The sequence below is a fragment of the Danio rerio genome, chromosome 19 (assembly GCF_052040795.2).
Source record: "Danio rerio strain M-AB ecotype USA chromosome 19, GRCz13ab, whole genome shotgun sequence".
NCBI classification, from domain to species: Eukaryota; Metazoa; Chordata; class Actinopteri; order Cypriniformes; family Danionidae; genus Danio; species Danio rerio.
In genome coordinates, this window is record NC_141039.2 from 45,003,092 (window position 1) to 45,029,854 (window position 26,763).

General features: G+C 33.9%; 1 protein-coding gene and 2 long non-coding RNA genes across 3 annotated transcripts in view; 2 read left to right on the forward strand and 1 right to left on the reverse strand.

The window, feature by feature from the left end:
• Window positions 1-371: 371 nt before the first annotated feature.
• Window positions 372-6,944, forward strand: LOC148679845 (uncharacterized). The gene is made up of 3 exons (XR_015945485.1): window positions 372-3,522; window positions 5,107-5,307; window positions 5,367-6,944. It is a non-coding gene; the product is annotated as an uncharacterized LOC148679845 (long non-coding RNA).
• Window positions 2,604-15,886, reverse strand: zgc:110239. The gene is given in 11 exon segments (NM_001017633.2): window positions 2,604-2,976; window positions 6,041-6,230; window positions 6,836-6,997; window positions 8,577-8,668; window positions 8,751-8,944; window positions 11,111-11,306; window positions 11,400-11,649; window positions 11,768-11,940; window positions 13,928-14,020; window positions 15,310-15,369; window positions 15,735-15,886. Coding segments are annotated over 11 exon segments (1,644 nt in total). The 5' UTR covers window positions 15,781-15,886; the 3' UTR covers window positions 2,604-2,788.
• A 3,090-nt stretch (window positions 15,887-18,976) lies between these two features.
• Window positions 18,977-26,763, forward strand: part of LOC141379178 (uncharacterized) — a 94,119-nt gene continuing 86,332 nt past the window's right edge. The window contains exon 1 of the long non-coding RNA XR_015945458.1: window positions 18,977-19,151. This is a non-coding gene — a long non-coding RNA (uncharacterized LOC141379178). The remainder of the gene's footprint in view (window positions 19,152-26,763) is intronic.

Below are 26,763 nucleotides of genomic sequence, written 5' to 3' on the forward strand. Positions count from 1 at the left end.
GGCAGAAATTTTTCTGTAACCTTCCCCAGGCTTGTGCCTCGAGACAATCCTGCCTCGGTGATCTACAGACAATTCCTTTGTCTTCATGCTTGGTTTGTGCTTTGACATGCACTGCCAACCCTGGGATCTTATATAGACAGGTGTATGCCTTTTCAATCATGTCCAATCAACTGAATTGACCACAGGTGAACTCCAATTAAGCTGCTGAAACATCCCAAGAATGATCAGTGGAAACAGAATGTACCTGAGCTCAAGTTAGAGCTTCACTGCAAAAGCTGTGAATACTGATGTACATGTGATTTTTCAGGTGTTTTATTTTTAATAAATTTGCAACAATTTTAAATCTCTTTTTTTCACATTGTCATTATGGGGTATTGTGTGTAGAATGTTGAAGAAATAAATTAATTTAATCCCTTTTGGAATTAAGCTGCAACATTGAAAAATGTGGAGTGCTATGAATACTTTCCAGATGCACTGTATTGTTGTTGATTGGATGAGTGTTAGCCTGATTGGAAAATTAAGACCGGATTAAAATGACTTAAGACCTACAATACATTCTTACAGTGAATTTAAGACTTTAAGGTCTAAAATGTAGTTTTTAAAATTTAAGACACCCTGATATGCTGAAGAATGTTTTCCAGAAAAAAAAGCAACCATTAGTAGGAACAAAACATACTATGGAAGTCAGTGGTTGTTTTTTCCCCCCACAACATTCTTCAAAATATCTTTCTTTGTGTTTAACAAACTCAAACTGGTTTGGGACAAGTGAAAGAGGAGTAAAAGATGGTAACACTTTGAAATAAGGTTGTATTAGTTAATGCATGTACTAATATAAACAAACAATGCATTTATTTTGGTTAATGAAAATACAGCTGTTGATTATTAGTTCACGTTAACCCACAGTGCATTTACTTATGTTAACAAGCATGAATTTAGATTTAAATAATGCATTTGTAAATGTTAAACTATGATTAATAAATGCTGTACAAGTAGTGTTCATATTTACATTCACCAGCCACTTTATAAAGGTACACCTAACTATTACGGGGTTGGACCCACTTTTGCCTTCAGAACTGCCTTAATCTCTCATGGCATAGATTTAACAAGGTACTAGATATATTCCTCAGAGATTTTGCTCCATATTGTCATGATAGCATCACACAGTTGCTGCAGATTTGTCAGCTGCACATCCATGATGTGAATGTCCCGTTCCACCACATCCCAAAGGTGCTCTATTGGATTGAAATCAGGTGACTGTGGAGGCCATTTGAATAAAGTGAAATCATTGTCATGTTCAAGAAACCAGTCTGAGATGATTCACACTTTATGATATGGCACGTTATCTTGCTGGAAGTAGCCATAAGGAGATGGGTACACTGGTCATAAAGGGAGGGACATGGTCAGTAACAATACTCAGGTAGACTGTGGTGTTGACACAATGCTCAATTGGTTTACTAATAGGAAGTCACTGAAATCCCCTTTTTCCTCATTCTGATACTCGGTTTGAACAGCAGCAGATGCACTGAGTTGCTGCCATGTTATTGGCTGATTAGTAATTTGCGTTAACGAGCAGTTAGACAGATGTACCTAATAAAGTGGCCGGTGGGTGTATTTTAATGTTAGTAAATACATGAACTAATGAAACCTTATTGTGAAGTGTGATCAAAAATATGATAGAATTTTCATTTCCGGGAGAACTATCCCTTTAAGGCCAATTTACACCACACTGACAAACACGGACGTATAATCTCTATATTAAAGCAGATGACTTCTCAGATATTATCCAGCCCAATGAGCACAAATGAAACGCATATAATAAATGATACACTGATCTGAGCAACATCAGTGGAGTACTTGTTGGCTTCTCTTAGTGTGGTGTGAATCTGGATTCACTGGGATGGTTCACTTAAAATTACACCCAGTTTTATTTGAACTGCTTTGCATTCCTGTAACTAAGGGCTCAGCCATTGTTTTTTTATAACCTTTGTTTTGTATAGATATTGAAATATTAAAGTTCTAATCCATACAATAGTTTTGCATGAGGAATAGACTTGTATGTAAAGTTAATATTCAGAAGCCTGAAAACAGCTGCAACCAGATGTTTGAGAAATTCCTGATTTTTTTTTTTATTTGGACTTTTGATGAACTATAAATGGTTGCAGAACTGCATTTAAATCAGAAATTGTCAAAATGGTTCGTAAATGAATCCGGTTATTTTTTGAGAGTTTTTAAAAGGTCACAATTTTGACTTTGTTTTAAGACTTCTCAAAACTACTTAAAATCAGATGTAAACATATCCCTTTAAACAAACAAAACATAAGTAAATGTGCTGCATGATTATTAGAATCTAAAGGCTTTTACTAGATGTTTCTGATTTGTAGATCTTGTGAAGGTCAAAGTCTTTCAGTGTGATAAAGTTTAATCATTGGTGCCACTTTTAAATGGTTACTTTAGTCTTTAAAACAAGCTTGACCTTAAAAATGAGCAATAAAGATCTACTAATGCAGGTCTGTTTGTTGCTAATCATTGCCTGTGAACATGTATGATATGTGCTACTTTTGCTCCATGATGAAATGTGAGGTCTTTTTTAATGAACAAGGATATTTGTTATTAAGAATTTCCATTTATTGACATTTAAAAAGAAACACAATAAAACTGTGATCAACTGTCCAGCATTCAAAATCTGCAATAAAACTGACAAGCAATTCTTCTTTTGGCTCTTGTGATAGGTGTGTGTGTGTGTGTGAGTGTGTGTGTGTGTGTGTGTGTGTGTGTGTGTGTGTGTGTTTTAGGCTAATGTGGCATAAATGGCATCAGTAGCCACACCGCAGTTGTTGTCTTTCATGGACATCAGAATATAACCATCATTGCCCCAGTAAGAGGACCAGGAGTTCTTCACTAACCAGTAGGACTCGTTGTTCATTATCCCATAACCGACTGCCAGCACCGCATGATCCAAGTCATTTATCCCATTTTCTGTGGATGCAGAAGGAAACAGAAAGTGTTGGTTTTTACAATAATATTAAAAAAAAGACATTGATGTGCTTAAAACAGCATGTATGCTAGTATTCATTTTGAACAAAATATTACACCAATTTTCTCATTAAAATTATATTAGTAGGAAATTAAATATTCATGTAAAATTAAAATGCTCAAATTTGGCCTTATTTGAAATTGTAAAATGAATGTGCTCAAAATAAATTTTAAATGCATGTTTTTGATCAAATAAAAGATCAACGCTAAATTAGGTTTTAGTTTGTCTTCTATAAATCATGGTAAAATATATATTATAGGTATGAATCATCTTTTAACAAAAAGTGCTGAAATTCATTTTCTAAAACATACATCTTGAGATGGCATACTCCAATTAAAATAATATTAGAAAGCTTCCTTTATCTAAAAACAAAACAATAGTCCTACAGTTTTACAACTTTTCTGAATTGAATGAATCAACAAATCAGAACAAAATCAATGAAGTGTACTGACGAATTAATGAAGTGGGTGGAATAAAATCAATGAAGTGTAACGCCAAATTAATGAAGTGGGTGGAATAAAATCAATGAAGTGTACTGACGAATTAATGAAGTGGGTGGAACAAAATCAATGAAGTGTACTGACGAATTAATGAAGTGGGTGGAATAAAATCAATGAAGTGTACTGACAAATTAATGAAGTGGGTGGAATAAAATCAATGAAGTGTACTGACGAATTAATGAAGTGGGTGGAATAAAATCAATGAAGTGTACTGACGAATTAATGAAGTGGGTGGAATAAAATCAATGAAGTGTACTGACGAATTAATGAAGTGGGTGGAACAAAATCAATGAAGTGTAACGCCAAATTAATGAAGTGGGTGGAACAAAATCAATGAAGTGTACCGACGAATTAATGAAGTGGGTGGAACAAAATCAATGAAGTGTACTGACGAATTAATGAAGTGGGTGGAATAAAATCAATGAAGTGTACTGACGAATTAATGAAGTGGGTGGAATAAAATCAATGAAGTATACTGACGAATTAATGAAGTGGGTGGAATAAAATCAATGAAGTGTAACGCCAAATTAATGAAGTGGGTGGAATAAAATCAATGAAGTGCACTGACGAATTAATGAAGTGGGTGGAACAAAATCAATGAAGTGTACTGACGAATTAATGAAGTGGGTGGAACAAAATCAATGAAGTGTACTGACGAATTAATGAAGTGGGTGGAATAAAATCAATGAAGTGTACTGACGAATTAATGAAGTGGGTGGAATAAAATCAATGAAGTGTACTGACGAATTAATGAAGTGGGTGGAACAAAATCAATGAAGTGTACTGACGAATTAATGAAGTGGGTGGAATAAAATCAATGAAGTGTACTGACAAATTAATGAAGTGGGTGGAATAAAATCAATGAAGTGTACTGACGAATTAATGAAGTGGGTGGAATAAAATCAATGAAGTGTACTGACAAATTAATGAAGTGGGTGGAATAAAATCAATGAAGTGTACTGACGAATTAATGAAGTGGGTGGAATAAAATCAATGAAGTGTACTGACGAATTAATGAAGTGGGTGGAATAAAATCAATGAAGTGTACTGACGAATTAATGAAGTGGGTGGAATAAAATCAATGAAGTGTACTGACGAATTAATGAAGTGGGTGGAATAAAATCAATGAAGTGTACTGACGAATTAATGAAGTGGGTGGAATAAAATCAATGAAGTGTAACGCCAAATTAATGAAGTGGGTGGAATAAAATCAATGAAGTGTACTGACGAATTAATGAAGTGGGTGGAATAAAATCAATGAAGTGTACTGACGAATTAATGAAGTGGGTGGAATAAAATCAATGAAGTGTAACGCCAAATTAATGAAGTGGGTGGAATAAAATCAATGAAGTGTACTGACGAATTAATGAAGTGGGTGGAATAAAATCAATGAAGTGTACTGACGAATTAATGAAGTGGGTGGAATAAAATCAAATGAAGTGTAACACCAAATTAATGAAGTGGGTGGAACAAAATCAATGAAGTGCACTGACGAATTAATGAAGTGGGTGGAACAAAATCAATGAAGTGCACTGACGAATTAATGAAGTGGGTGGAATAAAATCAATGAAGTGTACTGACGAATTAATGAAGTGGGTGGAACAAAATCAATGAAGTGTACTGACGAATTAATGAAGTGGGTGGAATAAAATCATTAAAGTGTAACGCCGAATCAAAGCGTATGGACGAATGAAGTGTAACGACAAAAAGAGTCACGATGAATCAATAAAGGGTAACAACAAATCAATTAAGCGGATGGAACAAATGAAAGAAGTACAACGACGAATCGATGAGAAATGACAAATCAAGGAAGCGGATGGACGAAATGAAAGAAGTATCGAAGAATCAATAAAGTTGGTGAAAAAAAATCAATGAGTGAAATAGACCGAATCAATGAAGCAGAAGAGATCAAAATCAAATGATTTGGAACAAATCAATGAAGTGGAACCAATTAATGAAGCGGAACTAATGAGTGAAGTGTAACGATGAATCAATTAAGTGTAACAGAACAAATCAATGGAGCGGACCGACGAATCGAAACAGAACGAATCAGTGAAGCGGTACAACAAAATCAATGAAGTGGGTGGAACACATCAATGCAGCAGAACGATGAATCAATGAAGCAAAGAAATCAATGGCTCAATAAATGAAATCATTTTTTTTTAAAAAACATGAAATACATACCACCAAAAAAACAAATAAATAAAAAAAAGAAAAACAGCAATGTGGTATAGACCATTTTGAAGGATGTAAACGGAAACAATGGTCCCAGCGTATTACCGGTGTTACATTTTTTTTTTACACCTTCCAAGAATACAAAAAGAGCCACATATAAATAATGTTAGGCTAGCGGTTTTAACATTAACTTATGATTAAATTGCCTCTTGTTACTGTTATGAAATAGTTTGATCAGGAGGAAATGTTCATGGGTCAATGACCTGATCAAAATGAAATGGTCTATAATGAACATGTGTTTAGGTGTGACACATTAGAATGCATGACTTACTGCACTCTGGTTCATAGTAGACTCCATTGCTGTAGAAGGCGAAGGATCGGTGTGCAGCGTCGATGCTCACTGCTACTGGCCCAAATTTAAAGATCGCAGCCTTCAGTGCTAGAATATCACCACTGGTCACGTTAGTGTAACCAGTCAACTGAGCCACCATGGAGGACTTATCGTAATGACACAAACCATTCTGAAACACACAATGATAATTACAACCATCAGTGTACAATGGATGCAAATGTAAAAAATAATACAATTTGACTAGGCAGGTATAATGATATTACGCAATGCATGAAAAACCTGCAATCATGGAGACATTCGTGAGAGACGATTTAGAAATATTTCAGGTGGTGCGTAATATTGTGCGTACTGCAGCAATGTTCATTCAATATTACAAGAGTGGAGTTCCTATTCGTATCACCCTAGAAAAATACAACTTTATATTTCCCATCAGTCTTAGTACAAGACATAAATACTGAAGTCTTTAAATAGGAAAATAATTTCAACTCTTTGGTCATTTGAGTGAGATGCTAATGATCTAATCAGAGTCGATGAATTGTGCCAAGCTAAAAGTGCTCCCACCAGACCCGGAGATTGGCTGAATCATTTCAAAAACTAAATAGTTTACCTCTAGAGGAGCTGTAAAATGAGCCTCTCCCCCTAAAATGGCAGAGTATTCCTTTATCATATGAACAAGTTATTGATTTTGAGGTCTGCATGCAATGCTTTGTCAGTCTGTTATTGTGTGGTGTGGACCTGGCATTGGGTTTAGGTGTGAGGGGTACGTTCACACACCATGCCCATGTATGCTCCATAGCTCTCAGCTGTAGAAATGCCACCATGCTTCATGATCCACTCAAAAGCTCTCCATTCCTCTCCTCCATCGCAACCATTATTGCCAAATCCCCATGTGCAGTCCACCAGCATCTGCTGGGACAGTGACGTCAGCTGTCCTGTCTGAAAGAGAAAGACAGATCTGATTAACAGCTACGCATCCATGCAAAGTTGTGTTTTAAATTTAGCTGAAGACAAAATAATAATCCCTACAGTGAATTTGTATTCATTTTTAAATATCTGTGTAAAATAGCTAGAGTGATGGAAATATAAAACTGTTAAATCAATATTTTTAAAAAGCCATTCAATTGTACAAAAATCTACCCATAACTCATTGTTTTACATAAACATCCACCTGAAAATGAGGTAAAATAAATGATTTTAATATGGTTTCTTTTATATAAGTGGTTCATGGCTTGGCTACTTTAAGTTTGCCTTTTTGTAAGTTTAAGTTGGGTGATCAAACACAAGAGGAATTGATTCAAGATAAGTCATAATGATTTAAGTTCAATTCAAGTTGTCCCATAGGAAATGAATGGGGAATACTAAAATTAAAAGCATTATTGATTGGAACTTCACACACACACACACACACACACACACACACACACACACACACACACACACACACACACACACACACACACACACACACACACACACACACACACTTTAAAAATACATAAATTCATAGATTTTTTTTTTTTTTATTCAAAAGAGAGTGACATGACAATTGTTTAATATAAATAAATAAATAATAGTGGATTCACACTGGAGACTTTCATGCCCAAATGTGTCCACAAGAGAAGAATTAATGGCTGCAGTATAATCCATGCCTGAGGGTTAACCTAATCTTAACCAGTTAGCATTCACTGGATTTGTATACCTGAAACATACTCTGCAACCCAGAGGTTCAACTTATTTTTTGAAACAAGCCCCTGGTCAGTCTACAGCCAGTATATATTATAATAATAATATATCATTTAGTTAACATGTTCACATCCCAACGAGGACTGCATAATATATGGTTTCAGCCACGATATCGCAATGTGGTCATGTGCAAGTCACATCGCAGGATATATGCAATGCTGAGTCAAGATTATTAATATTTTGCAGGTGTTTAAGGCCTGTGACTGTGTGAGGATTTGTGACTATTGTTTGTACCACTGACAAATTAAAAACAGTTTTTTTAAATTTAAATTTATTAAATTTATTGAAAAAGAAGACTATGCACTATTATTTTACATACAGTTTGACTCCTCGGAAAACAATAAAATGCTTTTTAAATTTTTTTTGTACATTTTTCTTTATTGAATTTATCTATGCTTGAAGTTTTTTTTTATCCTATTATTTGCACTTCCCCGATATCTAAAATGAAAAGAATTATTTCCAAATAGTTATTCAAATAATTTAAGTTATATTATCTTCAAAAAAAAAAAAAAAAAAAAAAAAAAGCAATATAAAAAAAAATTGCAGGATAAAAAAAGATTTAATGGTATATTTTTCCAATATTGTGCAGCCCTAACTCTAATTCTTATCTTTTGTGCATTACTGTATTCAACACAATCTTCACATTTAATCACTGTGTATTATTGGATCAATACTCCATTTCAAATTTTGTTGTGTTATTATATATTTTTCTTCCAATTTCGCTGAACTCGGTACATAGTACTGTGACAGAATCCGAATCTTGTAGTTTCACCTTCAGGAAAAGTGCTCCCTCTAGTGTTCCAGTTGTGGCAAAGCTCCAGCAGGATCCACACACAGCCTGGTCTTTCACTGGCGTCACAGCACCTAAAAATACCCAACATCTAAACTCAATCACTCCTAACAACATTGCATCAAAAGAGGACACACAACTTCAAACATTACACACCGTAGAGTCTCCAGTCTACAGAGTTTGGAGTGGCTATAGACCGGATTTCCGAGGGGAAAGGCTGGGCTTTTCGGTGAACCTTGTGAGTCCTTTGACATCCTCTCATCATTGACAGCTCTTTCTGAGAGCGATCGGCCAGGTGGTTGACTGAGAGAGAGAATGAAAGGCCAGCTCTGTTCATAGAGTGCACATATCTGAGGGAAAAAATAAAGTTAAATTCATAAACTCCTCCTCACTACTTCTTGTTTGCTAATAGAGTATATGGCTTCAAGTTCTCATTTCGTTTAAAGGTATTTGACATGTACTGGAAACAAAGTGTATTTTTATTTTATATAGTTCTATTATAGACACTCACATTTATATTTATTAAATAAAAACAACAACCACACACAATTGAATAAAATTGATTTAAAAGGCTAGATGCCACTCATACGCAACACCACAGGAAGAGTTAAACTTGTCTTTCCAAGAAATATTAAGCAACAAAAAATAAACCCGTTTTAGATCACAAAGAAGATGGACCCCTCAGTCATTTTAGAAGAGTAGAACCGTTCCATGTTTTTATTTTTCCCCCTTAATTTTTCCCTTTATTTCCTTTCCTTTTATATTTGAGAGTAAAAGATGTTTTACTTAATATTATTGTTTATTTGTATTTTATCTTAATATCATTTATATATATTTTATAGAACCTAAATGTATGTGCGAGGGGTTTGGGTTTTTTGTTGTGAAAAGCTATTTGTACTGTATGTTTCATATCTAACATGTTCAATAAAAATACTTTAGGGAAACATCAAAAAATATATAATAATAATAATAACAACAACAACAACAACAACAACAACACCACCACAATTTTGAATCTTTTGCATTTAAATAAATAAACTTCAATTAAAATAAAAATGTAAATTAAACTAAAGTCAATTTAATTTAAATCATCCATATAAATAATTTTTAAAAATGAAAAATATGATCATTATATGATAATCATGGCTTCAGAGGATGCATGTGCCCAAAATATAAAACAATTAAAATAAAAGTTGTTTTGATGATCACTGTATACTTAAAGGCTAGGGGTCCGTTCTTCGTACGTGGATTACTCAGTTAGCTGGATTTGAATATTGACGATTTGACACGATCCAGGATCGTTTCTTTCTTCAAAGCTGATCCGAGAGTTGTTGTCATAGCAACAGTTCTGCTAGGTCAAACCTGATCGGGAGCAGGTTCAATTCATATAAACAGGATTAGATCGGCTCAGTTCAAGCAAAGATAATACAGAAAGTATGTTCTGAATTCTGATATTTTCTTACAGTAGTAGTTATATACACTTGGGAAAATGGTAGCCTACATATTTTTTTAACTATATATATAAAGTTATCGTCATTAATAAAATAAATTAAGTTATACATATTAATAAAACTTATGCAATCTGCACCCTCGAAATGAAAGTACAAAGACTGCCACATGATGGTGCAAAGAGAAAACTTATTAATATGAACTTTTTAGATTGCTTTAGTACAAATTGTGTATAATAGAAATGCACAATATGCGACTTTTTTTTTTAAAGCAATAATACATATGCGGTCATGAACATGTTTTGAGAGTTAATATGCCGGTGATTTGATGCTTCACAAAAGTTGCAGACGCCTTTACCAATATCAAAATGCTTTTGTAAACAACCAGTTATTCTTTACACCGATTAAAAAACGGCTGCTATAATAAAGAAAATCTTTTCTAAATGTGGAACTAAATACATTGATTTGCATTGAAATACATGATGAATACACTTGACACATGAAAGTGTAAAGCCTGCAGCTCACAACACATGTGGAAGGTTATTGCGCGTCATATTTAACAAGCCGTTTACTGCTAATTTGATGTAATTTTGCTCACATAGATAATTGAATATTAATCAGATGATGTCATTACACTGCTGTGCCGTCAGCCAATCGTTGCATTGCTGATCATGATTTCGAGGATCGATAGATCTGTCCTTCACAACACACGCAGCGATCTCAGATCAGTTCATCCAGACATTCTGATCTGATTCGCGAACTTGTTTGAAGAACCAAATTAGCGAGAGATCAGTTATCAAGATTAAAAGATCCAGGATCTGCCAAATAATCTCAGATCATTTAAGCAAGGTACGAAGAATGGACCCTAGGTGTTCTTTTCTTTTGCTTGTTTGGGTAAATTTATGTGCATTTCAGAAAATCTATCCTGGAACTTGTGCTTATTTTAAGTCTATTCAACGACCATATAAAACTTATGACAAAAACAATTATAATGCATTTACAATAATCTATTTAGGGTATTTCGTCAAGTTTTATTACACAAACACATCCGTTTGTTTTTTCCCTCACCGAATATTATGCACAAAGTTGTGCTCACGTTCCTCGTGCTCCATCTCGTTGTCATACTGACGATTAAACTTCTCCTTATAGTGGCCAAACATTCGGTGGGCGTGGCTAACTGGGGAGGTTTCTACAAAATCTTGAATGGGATTGGCTAGTAAATGATGCTCTACACCAGGACCAGGAAAGCCACCACAGGACATTCCTAAAAATAAAAAAAAAGTTAAACAATTAATTACTAATTTAATTTAAGCAGCAGAAAAATGCCCTGTCCACCAAATGTGATTTATGAACTTACCTCCAGGTAGTTTAAAAATGTTTGGATCAACCTGAGAGCTGAAGTCGCTGTAATCGACAATATATTTATCATAGTGGGAGCCCAAAAGAGTATTGAAGCCCATCATCTCATAGTGGTGCGGCATGGCTGAAGAATCTATTCCCTCTGGACGGGTGACCCACAGACGGTATGTGTTTTTCTTATGGCCAACCGTTGTGACATTTTTCCAGACCTCGCACAGAACGCCTGCGTAGTATTCAATCTTCTCAAACTGCAAGACAAACAATTTGATAAACATTTATGACGTTATTGATCTGATCCACAGTAGAGAGTCGCTCATATTTGAATAAATGATGACACTGAAATTTTATTTTATCCATCAGACATACTTCAAAGCCTTGCACATCAGGCAGTGCTATCTGAGGAATTATTGGTTCATCCTTGGTGCCGTTAAGCTGGAAACACTTCATAGTATTGAATTCGGTCTCAGTGGTGACTGGTGTGATCTTGTAAACGGCACCATAGTCCAAGTCATTTCCAATGAAGAAAGTGCAAACTTGACCTGTGTAGATCAATTAGGAGAAACTCCATATTTATATACCCACATGAAAAAAATACCATAGTATTTATATGTTTTTGAACCATACTACTAAAGTAAACTATATTATACTGTATATTATATAATTTACAACACTTAATTTAATCAATACTATAGCATAACGCCAATCTGATTTCACCAAGTAGGATATGTTCCTGGTTTAATATCCATGTTGATGCTGGAACAACATTCCATTCAGCCAATCAGAATTAAAGGATATGTTTACCGTTTATGTTAAGTTCAGGCTTATAGTTAGGCACTTTAGTTTTATGCACTTCCACATAATTGTCATCTAACTATCATTCCCCTCTGATTGTGGAAATAATTTACAGTTATGAGTGGTATTAGGGGTAGGGAATAGATTTGGATTATATTCCTTGAACGAATGATGTTCCAGGACCAACAGAAATGTTAATCCAGGATAGCATCGTACTTGGCAAAGCCATGACGTGTTACAGAATAATGTTGTAGGAATAGTTCACTTAAAAAGATAATACTCTGTCACCTTGTTCCAAAACGGTTTACGTTTCTTTTGTTAAACACAAAGGAAGATATTGCCTATGACAACCGAATTACATAATATTTGTGTTTTTTACTATGGAGGTCAATGGTTACTGGTTTTGAGCTTTTGCAACCAAAAAAAATAAATAAATAAAATAATAATAAAATTATATATTTTATATATAAAAAAAAGAAATTATATATATAAAAATATATAATAAATATAAACAAATATTATGTAATTTAATGGTCAACGGCTGTCTTCTATATATATATATATATAAAGAAGAAAGCCGTTGACCATTAAATTACATAATATTTGTTTCCTACTATGTATATATGGCGTACAACCACTCAAGGGGGGAGTAATTTTGTACTTTTTATAAATTATCTCTTACAGTAAATGGATAAACTGTAGCATTTTTGAGTTTTACTACAGTAAACTGTACTGTATATTAATTTTTATAATAAACCTTTTAGTTGTAGAAAACATGCAAATACATGCACAAAACATAGGGGAAGAAGTGCACAAAAAAGAAAAGTTTATTTTTATTTTAGCGGTTTTAGTACCACAGTTAAGCATGGGCCGGTATAAGTTTGTAAAGGTATGATAACCTTGGATAAATTATCACTGTTTCACTGTATTGTGATTACTGCTCTAAAATAAGTTATTTTTTAAAAATGTCTTAGTAAAAAACAATACATTTTCCCCACTGAACACAATATACAGCATTTCATTTAACAATTTACATTTATAATATTTTGGAACAGTAAACATGTAAGTCTAAATAATTAAAAATATCTTAAAAATAAAAAATCATTTATATATACCTTAGGAACGGCATAACATTTTTGTAGTTTTCCAAACCACGGTAAACCTTAAAACCGGTTATCATCCCGTGCCTAACCACAGCAACTATAAAATTACCACAACAGAATAATTTAAATACTTAACTGCAGTATGGTTCAAAACACAATACTATTTACTAAAGTTTACTATATTATGTTTTATTTCCACTGTTTTCGTTTAATATTCAATTTAATTCATCTTTATTTCTATAGCGCAGGGATGTCCAAACTTGGTCCTGGAGGGCTGGTGTTCTGCATATTTTAGTTTCAACCCCAATTCAACACAACTGGACCAGCTAATCAAGCTCCATCTAGGTATACTGGAAACTTGCAGAGAGGTGTGTTGAAGGAAGTTGGAGCTAAACAATGCAGGACACCAGCTCTCCAGGACAGAGTTGGACACCCCTGCAATAGCACTTATAGACTGTAGGTTGTGCCAAAGCAGCTTCACATAGAAGATTATAGTGAATTGGAACAGCGTCAGTTCAGTTTTCAGAGTTTAAGTTGGTAATACCCTTAAGTTAAGAGTGTAATATTCACTGCTGAGAGTCTAAACACTGAAGAGCAATCCATCGCTACTAATATTACCATAATAACTGACCATGGTAATAGTCGATTCGACTTCTTTTCCCCGTCAGGTCGTACCAAGCTTCAAATGGCTCCTTTATCTCAGCATAAGGCAAAGAAAGCAAACCTAGTACATAAGAGGAAGATGTAACTTTAAAGTAAGTGTAATCCACTGGATTGAGGTAAAGTTGGTTTTATATTCACACATTCAGAAATTCAGTCCTTAATAATATACTTTTAGAAAAGTATTTTTGCTAATACTAAATAGTGAAATCATATTAGCAGCCAATGAGTATCAAAAGGCATAGCCAGCCCCTCCCTATAAGTGAACTTTAACACAGTATTTGTTACTTCCCGTTTTATTAATATTTTTCATATTTATATTATTTGCTTATACATTTAATTATTTATGAATCAATGTTTGCAATAATGTTAATTGTTTTATTGTTGTTTTTATGAGTATATTTTATTACCAAGTAATGCATTTTCACTTCTGGTTAATTATTGTTTACTGTCGGTTCATTGCTTTTGGAATTTATAAAGAAACTAAACCAAGAATGTTCTATAGAATCTTCAATCTGTTTGCCAAATTAATTGAATATGTTTTAAACACACGAGGCAGTGGCGCAGTAGGTAGTGCTGTCGCCTCACAGCAAGAAGGTCGCTGGGTCGAACCTCGGCTCAGTTGCCGTTTCTGTGTGGAGTTTGCATGTTCTCCCTGCCTTTGTGTGGGTTTCCTCCGGGTGCTTTGGTTTCCCCCACAGTCCAAAGACATGCTGCAGGTGAATTGGGTAGGCTAAATTGTCCGTAGTGTATGAGTGTGTGGGTGAATGTGTGTGTGGATGTTTCCCAGAGATGGGTTGCGGCTGGAAGGGCATCAGCTGTGTAAAAACTTGCTGGATAAGTTGACGGTTCATTTCGCTGTGGCGACCCTGGATCAATAAAGGGACTAAGCCAACAAGAAAATGAATGAATGTTTTAAACACTCTAGAAAAATGCAAAGTAAGAATCACTGGGCCCTTTATTTAAGATTGCTTAATTGTTCATTTTTGAAGTTGTTAGTTGACAAAAACAATGCTGTTTCAAAATTTCCAAATCATCTGGACAGTTATTAAGTAGAAGAAAATCAAGCTTTACTTTTCGGTTTCATTGATTGTAAGGCAATATAATCATTGTGGGCCGGTTTGCAATGGCAATACTACACTGTTTACAGCAAGGTAGGGCCCCAAAATTATTCTGCTTAGGGTCTCCAAATGTACATGGCTGGCCCTGATTAAAGCACAGCAATGTTCAGTCAAATAATGTTAATGTTGTTTTTAAGTCACACTTTGTGATTTCAGGCTGAATATTTAAAGTACTATGCAAATAAAACCAACTTTACCACAATATCTAACGGGATGTTCGCCAGAAATGTACCTTTGACATGATAAGTCTTTCCAAACTCAGGAACTGTCCTCTCTGCAACCGGTGTGGCATCTGAGAAGGAAAAGCTTTTATTTATGCACAAATTCAATTCGATTCATCTTTATTTCTATAGCGCTTTTACAATTTAGATTATGTCAAAGCAGCTTCACATAGTAGATTATACTGAATTGAAATGGTGTCAGTCCAGATTTCAGAGTTTAAGTTCAGTTCAGTTCCGTGTGGTTTAATATTCACGCCTTAGAGTACTATATTTACTAAACAACTACGAATATGTGATAATAATAAGTCTAAATAGGCATTTCTATGCTTCCACAACACATTTAACGTTAAAAATATCACAGGAAATGCAGCACACAAATCACGAGACTGACGGTCATATGCGTTTGTTTTCTTCCAGTACATAAACAACACTTTACCTGCAGCACACGACAGAAGCACGAATCCAGCTAGAAGAAACCACATGTCTAAAGAAGCCAGACAGTCAACCGCTACAGATGCTAACAAACATTCATCTGCACAATAGAAAGTCCCGAAAGAAAACAAGACAATCTAGAAATGTTTCCGCCACGGAGGACACACACGCGCCAAGTTCCTATAAAACAGCAGAAGGAGGGACCGAATTAAAGTCATATGATGGTCTATTGCTGTCACATGACCGCAGTCAGCTGTTTTCTGTCTTTATCAGCTTAATGGCGGTAATTAAAAACGCTGACAGGTTCTAACAAGACGTCGATGGTGTAGTACTCTCTCACACACAAACAATCTAAAAGGAGAAGCGGCGAGAAAGATTTAATCTCTTAACTGTGAAATGCGAGATTTGAAGTAACTGAGGAGGCTTGAAACATGAGATGACTGACGATGAAAAATATCTATCTATCTATCTATCTATCTATCTATCTATCTATCTATCTATCTATCTATCTATCTATCTATCTATCTATCTATCTATCTATCTATCTATCTATCTATCTATCTATCTATCTATCTATCTATCTATCTATCTATCTATCTATCTATCTATCTATCTATCTATCTATCTATCTATCTATCTATCTATCTATCTATCTTAATTCCTAAATTATGCAAATAATTTGCAGATTTTCACTCAAACATAACATGTACACGCACCTAAAGAACTTATTGAAAATTATGCATGAATGCGAATTTGAGTTTTACATTTTTTTCTTATTGAACCTGTTTTTAGAAAGCTTTATGTGTGACGAAAGCTTCAAAACACAAACAAACAAAAACGGATGAATAAAATTTTGTTATGAAGTCATGTTCATTATTGTTTAAATAAAATAAACTTAATCAATAATGAAAAGGTTGCAAACATATACTTTCCTTGACAAGCAAATTATTCCTCATATTAATAACTTAAACAATCATTTTCAAACTCAGAAAGCAGAAACATACATTTGCACAACAGTTAATGAATTTCTCATAACAATTAGTACAAACTGGCAAACCTAGATGATAACCTGCAAAAGCGTTCAAAGTGTCAGTGTCATCAAGAGGAAAAGTCCTGACACCATTGTTTATGAACAAGATAGTCAAATGGCTTAGTCATGTTTTCATTATGACAGTTTACTCTGTTAATGTTTTCCAATGCAAAACAGTCAAATTTTGGTGACACTTCCTGAAAATGCTCAAGACAGCAGCACTATACTATTTGCTCAGCCATTCGAAAACTAAAGTAAAGTTAGACATCACTTCATTTAGTGAGGTATTTGAGTACAAGACACTGAATATGTATGATTCACATTTCATGCCCTTTACAATTCTAATTTATTCACAGCATTGTGCAAAAGAATTATCTCTTATTATCTCACACTCTTATTTACAATAAACATAAACTCCCTTTAGGTAGACACACACACACACACACACACACACACCTACAACTGAAGACAATATCACAGTACATATTGGATCTGAACCTACAACAAACACAGGTCTGTAAATCATTCATGAAAATGTTTAATTTAGAAGACATTTTCAGAAAAAAAAGATGTTTTATGAAACTAGCTTGACAGATTTTGACACCTAGTTCAACATTTTTGTATGTAAAGTGATGAAATGAGGACTGTTAGTTTTATACAGAAGGACTATTCAGCATTTACAAGTATAGCTAATTTTGACTGACGTGACATAAGCGAATAATAATGTTATAAATCAGCAGAGAGTGCATGAAAGCAATTTATGCATGTACAAAAGCAATTAGTTGGAAGAAATGAGAAACTGCTACTATGATGTGCACAGATGACTAATTGTTTTGAGAAATGCATTAACTGTTGTGCAAATAGTGTTGTGAGAAATGCACCAAAGCCACTGAGAAAAACTGTAAATCACAACGTGATATGTTAATATTTTCAGTTTTACATTTTCCAGAGAGGACATTTTGTGCACATATCTGATTTGTTTTATTTATACATAATTTTCTTTGTTTATTATTGTACTTGATGTCATCCATTGTTATGGTTAATACGATAGTATTGTTAAAACACAATAAAAATTCTTTTTTTCATGTAATATCTTATAGTAGCAGAAAATACAAGCATTACTTTCTAAATTAAATCTTATTCTGAGAAATTCATTACATGGATAAATGTTTTTAATTGTTTTAAAATGTCCTTCTTTCATTTTAGGTGACAAGGGAAATGACAGGTATCTTTTTTTTACTTCAATAGTGTCCGCTTTAGATAAAACTTTTTTTAACAGGAAGAGGAAAATATTATTTTTTCAGTAAAGTGATCTCAGGACCTCGTTGTTACATTTAATATCCAGAAATGAATAATTGTTATTTTCTGCTTGAAAGATCTCAGGAACATCTTTTTTAGCTGTTCTATTGTCAAATCCTTTTGGGACAGATTGTAAAAGTGGTTTATGACAAACAATTTAATACCAGCGTTTGACTATCACATTGTGAATTTTGTCATTTTTATAAAAAACAAAGAATTGAATTTCTGTGTAATAATATGTGGATTGTAGCAAAAAAATTCACTAATTTACTTTTTTAAAAGTTTATCCTTGTTTCAAGGAATTTAAAAATGATTTCAACATTTTATATAAATCCATAAAACAGGTAAAAACGAAAGATGCCTCAAAACTTTCAAAGCTTTAGTCAGCTTATATGAACCAACCCCCTGAATGCAATGCATTTTCTTCTGTATTATTTAAGGTTTGTTGATGTTATTATTATTATTGTGTACTAGTTCGTTTATTATATGCTGCTTGTTTATAATGTTATATATGTTTAACAATGGAAGTTGAAAATGCCTGTTTGTTATTTGAAAGTTAAATAATAAAAGAAGCTTATCGTAGCTACTGCGGCTGCCTCAATGGCAGGCAAATATATTTTACTTCAGAGGGAAACTCGGCCCTCATCATGATATAAGGATTATGCCCATCATATGTGCTTATTTTCTATTTATATCTCCTTCGAAATATGATATACATCGCAAAAATGCGACCTTTCCTCTGTATCTCCCATTCAGTTTTTTACTTCCTGGAAGTTCCTGCCCACCATCTGAGTTTCGCGCCTCACCCAAACCACGTGATAGCAAATTTGGAGGGCGGGTGTAGTGACGTTGGCGTGCAGGGGCGGGGCAGGTTGTGATTCTAGTATAAATACGCACGTAAGCTGGTTCACCTGTTTGCCAGTTCGATAGTTTGCTAATGTCCGATATTAACGTCAAACAAACAAACGGCCCAAACACTCGACGGGATCCACGCCGTTTACCGCCAAAAAGCTTTTTTGGCCCGAGTTCGACACATCATCCACAAAATCCCTCCAGGAGTTTGAAACCCATCTGTAAAGCAGCTTACAAAAGGTAACGTATGTTTGTTTGTGTTATTGATCAACGTAACGTTAGCGGTGTTGCTAACCTACAGCCCGGTTTGAATTGAGTAAAGTTTTGTTTGTGAAAATAATAGCTTTACATTTTAATAGGGTATATGCCGAGCTAGTGTTTTTCCCTTACTGATAAACTTCTGGATCTGTTATTGTGAACTTTTTTTCCGTTTTATACGGTTCCTTTTACAGTATCTATATTGTAATGTCATTAAAATACATTCAGTTAAATAAACTTTGGCATTTATTCATTTGCTTAAGCGTAAAACGAGACAAAAAGCCGTTTACTCGCACGCGCCCGTCAGAATCGGCAGGCTAACTTTAGCGCACAAGCTCCATTGAATATACTGGGGTAAAATAAATGCTCATATTATAAAGACATGGCAGGGGAATATGTAATTTAATGCAGTGCTTGTACAATCTGAGATCCATTTTAAATCGGATATCACTTAGCCAGTGGAGATTGCTGATTTTTAAAGACAACAGGCCTTAAACGCACCGATTTTGCATTGGCATTCAATTCACCAGAAGCGCTTAACCCAGGTTACTGGCAAATTAAAAGTCCTATTAGCATTTGAGTTTTCATTAATCTTTATAATATGAACATTTATTGTACCCCAGTATATTCAAGGGAGCTTCTGCGCTAGCCTGCCGATTCTGACGCGCGTGTGGGAGTAAACGGCTTTTTGTCGTTTTACGCTTAAGCAACTAAATAAATGGCAAAGTTTATTTAACTGAATGTACCTTAGTGACTACAACATCGATACTGTAATAGAAACCGTATAAAACTAGAAAAAAGTTGCCAATAACAGGTCACCAGAAGTTTATCAGTATGGGAGAAACACTAGCTCGGCATATACCCTATTGTATTCTGCTAAATGTTTAGTTTAAACGAGAAACTGTTACACAGTTTGCTTCGTTTTAAAGAGCTTTTGTGATGCACTGTCAATTTATCGTTGTCATCCAGGCAGTCATTGTCGAGTGAATGTTGTATTAAACATTTATTTATTTGTATATGCGGATGTGACGCTTTTTGAATAAACTAGATTCAGGGTTTGTTTGTTAATATTTGGGGTGTTTTTTATGAGAGCAGGCCTCAGTTTGTTGTGCTGGATGAGTGATGTTGAATTGAGGTAAAGTTGATTTTATATTCGTGCATTCATTCAATTATGTAGTACACTATATATGACTAACGTAGACTAACCATGTTCCGTACATTAAAAAAAAATATTCAAATATGATTCCTTGAATTTACTAATTTAAGTGGTTGTAAACAATTTATTTGGGCTGAATTTAAACAAATTAAGTTGAACATTACTAAATTTAATTTGTTTAAATTCAACACTTAAATTGTTTGCAGCATTTTTTTTTCCAGTGTACACAACCATCAGTGTTGCCAACTATTTCCAAGAGGAGAGGGAGACTGGCTGCAGACTTGGATCCAGACAGATTTATGGCCTAAGCAGTTTTACACCCCTGTTGTCCCTGATGAGTCCAGTAGAGGGAGTATTTTGAGTGCAGTATTTTTAAGCCTCCAGAACTATACCACACTCAACCATAATTGCATTCAATTACATTTAATAAAATGCAATACTGTTCTAGTTAAAACAATTAAACTATCATATATCTATAAATGCGTAGGAAAAACTCACAATTATAAATGGTCTACTGATTTTTATTTATAGCTATACAGTGCATTTTGTATGTTAGCTATGAAGTTTGCATTGCACATGCATTCTTATTGATTATCACTTATTGTTTTATAAAATTTATTGTAACAATTTGCTACAAAGAAAAGAATAATGTTATATATGGGAATGTCAGTATCACAATTTGTAGCTGCAAATAAAAAAAAAATAATGACTTGGTCCTTTTGTTTTACCTTGTTATAATTCTTAAAGAATAAATCAAATTTAAAAAAAATGTCATGTTTTGCATAGGTCCAGATAATATATAAAATGGCATGAAATGTTTTTTTTTTTTTGCTTTTCATTTGCCATTCTTTTTACAGTTTCTGGGGATTAAGAGTTTTTAGATATTTGGTCTAGAAACAAGTCAGAAACTCTTAAGTGAGTAAAGGATTTTTGCAGAGTATTTATACATAACTTTATTTGTTTAATTTTCAGTGAGCATGAAGAATTTGATGCAAGGATTCAGCTTCATTAAAAGAAAACTGCCAATCTCTAGTGATATTGTTGTCAATAAATAAATGTAAAAAAATCTAATGTTGTCTGGGTTTTTGTTTGTCAGGTAGCTAAATGTTCCTTGGAGTTTTACAAATGAGTGAATTGTTTGTCTAAACGTTCTGCAGTTGTCTGGTAGTCAATACCACTCCATTATCAAAGCGCATCATTACTCCATATTACACTGTATTGTTTGGTTGTAATTTTATTTTCAAAACGCAACTTAATATATAAACAATAGAACAAAATGCATACCTCTATATGAAAACGCATAACTAGGCTACAGTTAACCATTACACTGCAACTATTTGTGTTTTTAATTTTTCTAATTAAGGGAATCTAAATGAATTTGCAATTGGGCTTTTGCATATCTGAAATTATTTGTTGAAAGTCAATTCTGCATATTATATTAGTGCGTTTATAACTCACTTTCTGATACATTAACCTAGCGTTCATATTTAGCTTAACCTAATTAAAAATATGTATTTTTGAACAGGACATTTAATAATCTGGGAGCGTTGACTTCAAATGTATTATTTGGCCATGTATCTTTCATCCCCCTACTGGACGCATTAGGAACAACAGGGCCGTAAAATTGTGGGTCGTAAAACTGCCTGGATCCAAGTCTGCAGACGCCCCATATATCTAAAGCCTGCCCGAAAGGTTGCCACGCACTAATTTGCATATCAGTGATCTTGTAATATCTGACAAGCGTAAGCCCGTCATGTCTTTACTCTCTGAGGTGCAGTGTATTATAATATATTAAAACGTTACATAAAGATATAGGTTCTAATTAACATATTGCTTTGCCTGATGACGTCACTGCATAATCACAGCTCAAAACCACATTTATGTAGTTCAATAATAATAATAAAAATTCCATCTTTATGTAGTATAAAAAAATTATCGTTTTCTTAAATTGACTGGCCATCTCAGCAAAAACATTATTTGAAATATGTTCATATAGATTTGTATGAAAAATAGAATTGACTATTTGTAAAAGTAATACAAACACTTTTTGATAAGAATTTTTTTCCCATATAACACTGATAATGAACAGGTACATTCTTTTAAACAATCTGTACTTTTTTAACTTGTGAAATTAACACATTTGTGAAAGTGACAGCAATTACAGCACTATTGGAATTTATTGCTACCCAAGTTACCAACAATCATAAATGTTAACAAATATCAGTAAATAAACGGTTATGAAATGCAATTTGAGCTAGCAATTTACTCTACTGAGTGAAGCCGGCAGTCACTCCTCTGAGTTACTTGTTAGAAATAGCTAAAAGTAGCCAAATAAATGTTATCCATTGCTAAATTTGTTGCTAGGGGCTTTTTGAAAAAAAAGTTGCTATATATAAAAAGTTGATAAATCTAGCAACAAAATTGCTTAGTTGGCAACACTGACAATAATGTTCTGAAGACAGTTTAATACTAATTAGGTTGTGTATAAAAATCCAAAATCAAAGAAAAAGTTCTTATATGTAACTTAATGTGTCAGTGCTTTTTGTGTAAGGCAGTGGTGCTCAACCCTGTTCCTGGAGATCGACCTTCCTGCAAAATTCAGCTCCAACCCTGATCAAACACACCTGAACCAATTAATTAGGACCTGAACAGGTCTTGATAATTACAGGCAGGTGTGTTTGTTATGGGTTGCAACTGAAATCTACAGGGAGGTCGATCTCCAGGAACAGGGTTGGTCACACCTGGAAGGGATTCATCAGAATAAACATCAAAATCAGTCCAAGGCACTCAAAAATGTGGAAAAAAAAGCCTTTATTGACATGGCTGTTCCTTAAAACTGCAGCTACATCAGGTTACCCTTATGAAGTCAAGTGTTATCAAAATGTGTAGGCGCAGTTTGAAGAAATAGTCATGTCAGTAGAGGCTTTTTAATATTTTCCCCACATTTTTCAAGTGTCTCAGACTGACTTCTGCTGTTTATACTAATTAGGCTGTTGTTGTTAGATTAATTTTCAAGAGGGGCTAGAAAAAAATAGTGACTTTTTTTATTTATTATAAATCTTTAGGAAATATTTTGGTACATAAAAAATAGAGGATACAACAAGCTAATCCAGCTAAAAATAGTGCTGCAAAATGCCACTTATTGGAGTATTTAAACATCAAACAGAAATGGGGTGAATAAATGCTAAAAAGTCCACATTTTGAAAAAAAAGAACCACCCCTTACACCAGGCTGGCTACGGGCCTGGTGAAATATTTAGTGAATATTTATTGAAGAATAAGAAATATTGCAATGTTCGATTTTTCCAGTGTACTGTGTAGGGCTGCACGATATTGAAAAAACTGACATTGCAACATTTTATTTTTCTGTGATACATATAGGGATATTGAGTATAGTTTTAACAGGTGAAATGAAAAGCTTCATAATTGTATGATAATTTCTGATGGCAATAGGATGATTTTGTAGTGGAGCACATCTGCATAAAATGTTAGAAACAATCACATGATAAATACATTAAAGCAAATTTACAAATGAAAATAAAATGCTTTATGGTTTTTCAGGGAGTCTAATAGTATTCAGGTAAAACAAATTGAATAATTAAATGTAAAATAAATAACACTGATTATTATTCATTGCATATATACTGTTCCTAAATACAATTAATCTTTCTTGAAGTTTGTAAAATGTTAATTTTCTGTGCCTGAATGCTTTAAACTGTCTAACTAACCTGTGGTACAGATGACCTTTTAACACCAATCTCCGAGTATGCTTACGGGTCGTAGACAAGTTATATATATCTGTGTAATCTTTGTCTCTCACTCCTGATCCTGACTTCCTGGTCACAGCAGAGACTCCTACCAAATGTTTTCGAAAAAAATCAGTAAGTTTGCTACGTCCACCTAACGCTTACCGAAATATTGAATATTCGGTCTGAATTTGCATGTAAGTGTTACTTTAAAACAGCACAGCATTAATAAACTGTAAACCATGTTGTGCTTAGTCATTCACTGATTTTGTGATCTCTATTTAGAGTTTGCAAACAATACTTTTCTGAAATGATATTAAGGAGAAAGTCTGAATACGCAAAAGTAAAACCAATCTTTCCTAAATTGATGATGTGGTGTTGCGGGTCACCTTGATGGGTTTTTCCAGATTCCTCCTCGTTTTTCCAGGCTGTTGTTGGTCACTGTGGAGTCTGCCTTGATAGCCTGAAGGCTTATTGTGTAGTAGAATATATGTAGACTTAAACTTTGTGTGCTGTTGGGGAGGTTTTCATCCTCTCTGGAGTGGTTTTTAGGATATAGGTGGCCTCAGTAAATGCAATGATTTTTAGTGACAAATCTTACTTTGACGTGTGTATTTTAGAAAAATGCTCTTGAATTTTTTACAAACTTAACAATATAGTCTGGGCAAATTGACTATTTTGTTATGTTGGTGGCTTTTCATATATTTTTTTTGCCCCATCAACATCCATTAGAAAAATATTTTTTGATTGTAAAGCCATGACACAATATAATCATGCATTCTTTATTGTTGGTGCTTTTCTATGCTTGAAACAGGTCAAACTTCTGATCAGTTACAGTGTGAAAAAGCTTAGTTTCTGTCTTTTATATGGAGTTTGTGTGAAAGAGTATGTGTAAGATATTTGCGCACTTCAATATTGAGGTAAAGTTGGTTTTATATTTGCACATTCATTCAGTGGCAACTTGTGACATGCTCCCTATATTGTTTACCATGGTAATTTGAATATTCGGTCTGAAATCACATGCAAGTATGACTTCAAAACAACATTAGCACTGCTTATTTATGTACTTTAAAAATAAAAATAAAACCAATCTTTCCTAAATTGATGATGTGGTGTTGCAGGTCACCTTGATGGATTTTTCCTGATTCCTCCTGATTTTTCCAGGCAGTTGTTAGTAACTGGAGTCTGCATTAATAGCCTGAAGACTTATGGTCTAAAGGCTTATTATAGAATATACATAAACTGAAACCTTGTGTGCGGTTGGGGATGTTTTTTTTATCCACTCTGGAGTGGTTTTTAGAATTTATTTGGCCACAATTTAAAAATTCTAATTTTATTTATTTTGACATGTATATTTTAGGTAAATGCTCTTGAATTTTTCACAAACTCAACCATATTGTCTGGGCTACCCTTTCAGTATGTTGGTGTCTATGTTGGTGTTTTTTTTGCCTCATTGACTTCCATTATAAAAGCATTTTTTGATTGTAAAGCCACGACACCATATAATCGTGCATTTTTGCTTGGTGGTGTTTTTTAAGGTGATCTTAGTATTTTCTGATTGATTTTGTCATATTTATTAATGCTCACATTTTAAGTCTTCATTTACTGATATACTTCAGTTTTAATATTTTTTTCTTATTTGTCGTGCCTTTAAAAAACTTTATATACATTATATATTGTGTTTTTTTATTTGTATTAGATTTGTCAAGTAATTTTTCAGTTTTGTTATACGTCAGATTCAACTTGTTTGCTGAAATGCTGTTGCAGTTTTTGGATTATTTTCATTTTTGTAATTTTCATTTTTCATACTTAAGTTTCAAAACTTGTTTAAAGAATTGTGGTTATCCTTTCTGTGTAAACACCCAAGGCGAGCATCTTTAGAAACTGTGAAATAATAGGTATTTAGGGACACTGCTAGGGCTGCACAATATAGTGTTTCAGCATTGATATCACAATGTGATCATTTGCAATAGTCACATCGCAGGATATGCAATGTAGAGCCTGGGCAATCATTTTTCATTTTCATGCGTTTTTTGAGGCCTGTGACTATAATGATTTTAAACAGATTTAAGCATAAGAGATTGTACTGTTTGTAACTTTATTAATTTAATAATTTTTATTATTTAATTACAGTACCTGGTGGCTTAGTGGTTGGCAATGTCGCCTCACAGCAAGAAGGTTGCTGGTTCGAGTCTCTGCTGGGTCAGTTGGCATTTCTATGTGGAGTTTACATGTTCTCCCCGTGTTGGTGTAGGTTTCCTTCAGGGTGCTCTGGTTTCCCCCACAGTCTAAACTTGTGTGCTATAAGCTGAATTGAATAAACTAAATCGAGTGTATATATGTGTGAATGGATGGGTGTTTCCCAGTAATGTTGCAATATATGCGTAAAACATATTCTGGAATAGTTGGCTGTTCATTCCAGTTATATGTCCATGTATTTGTATATTTATTTTTGCTATTTTGTCACCTTCTACAATTTTAGACCCAAATTGTTTTTAAGTAGGTTTCTTTGCATCTGCAGATCATTGACGCTGAAGCACTTTGAAGGTGGGGACTTGAGCGGCCCTCCAGATGTAAAGTTGTGCTCCCTTTATGTTCAGCCTTAGTTTTGTTGCGATTCCTTCCATACTTTTTAACTATAATTTTGTTTGTGTTTATCTTAATTTTTTCTAGACCGATCCATTAGTTTTTTC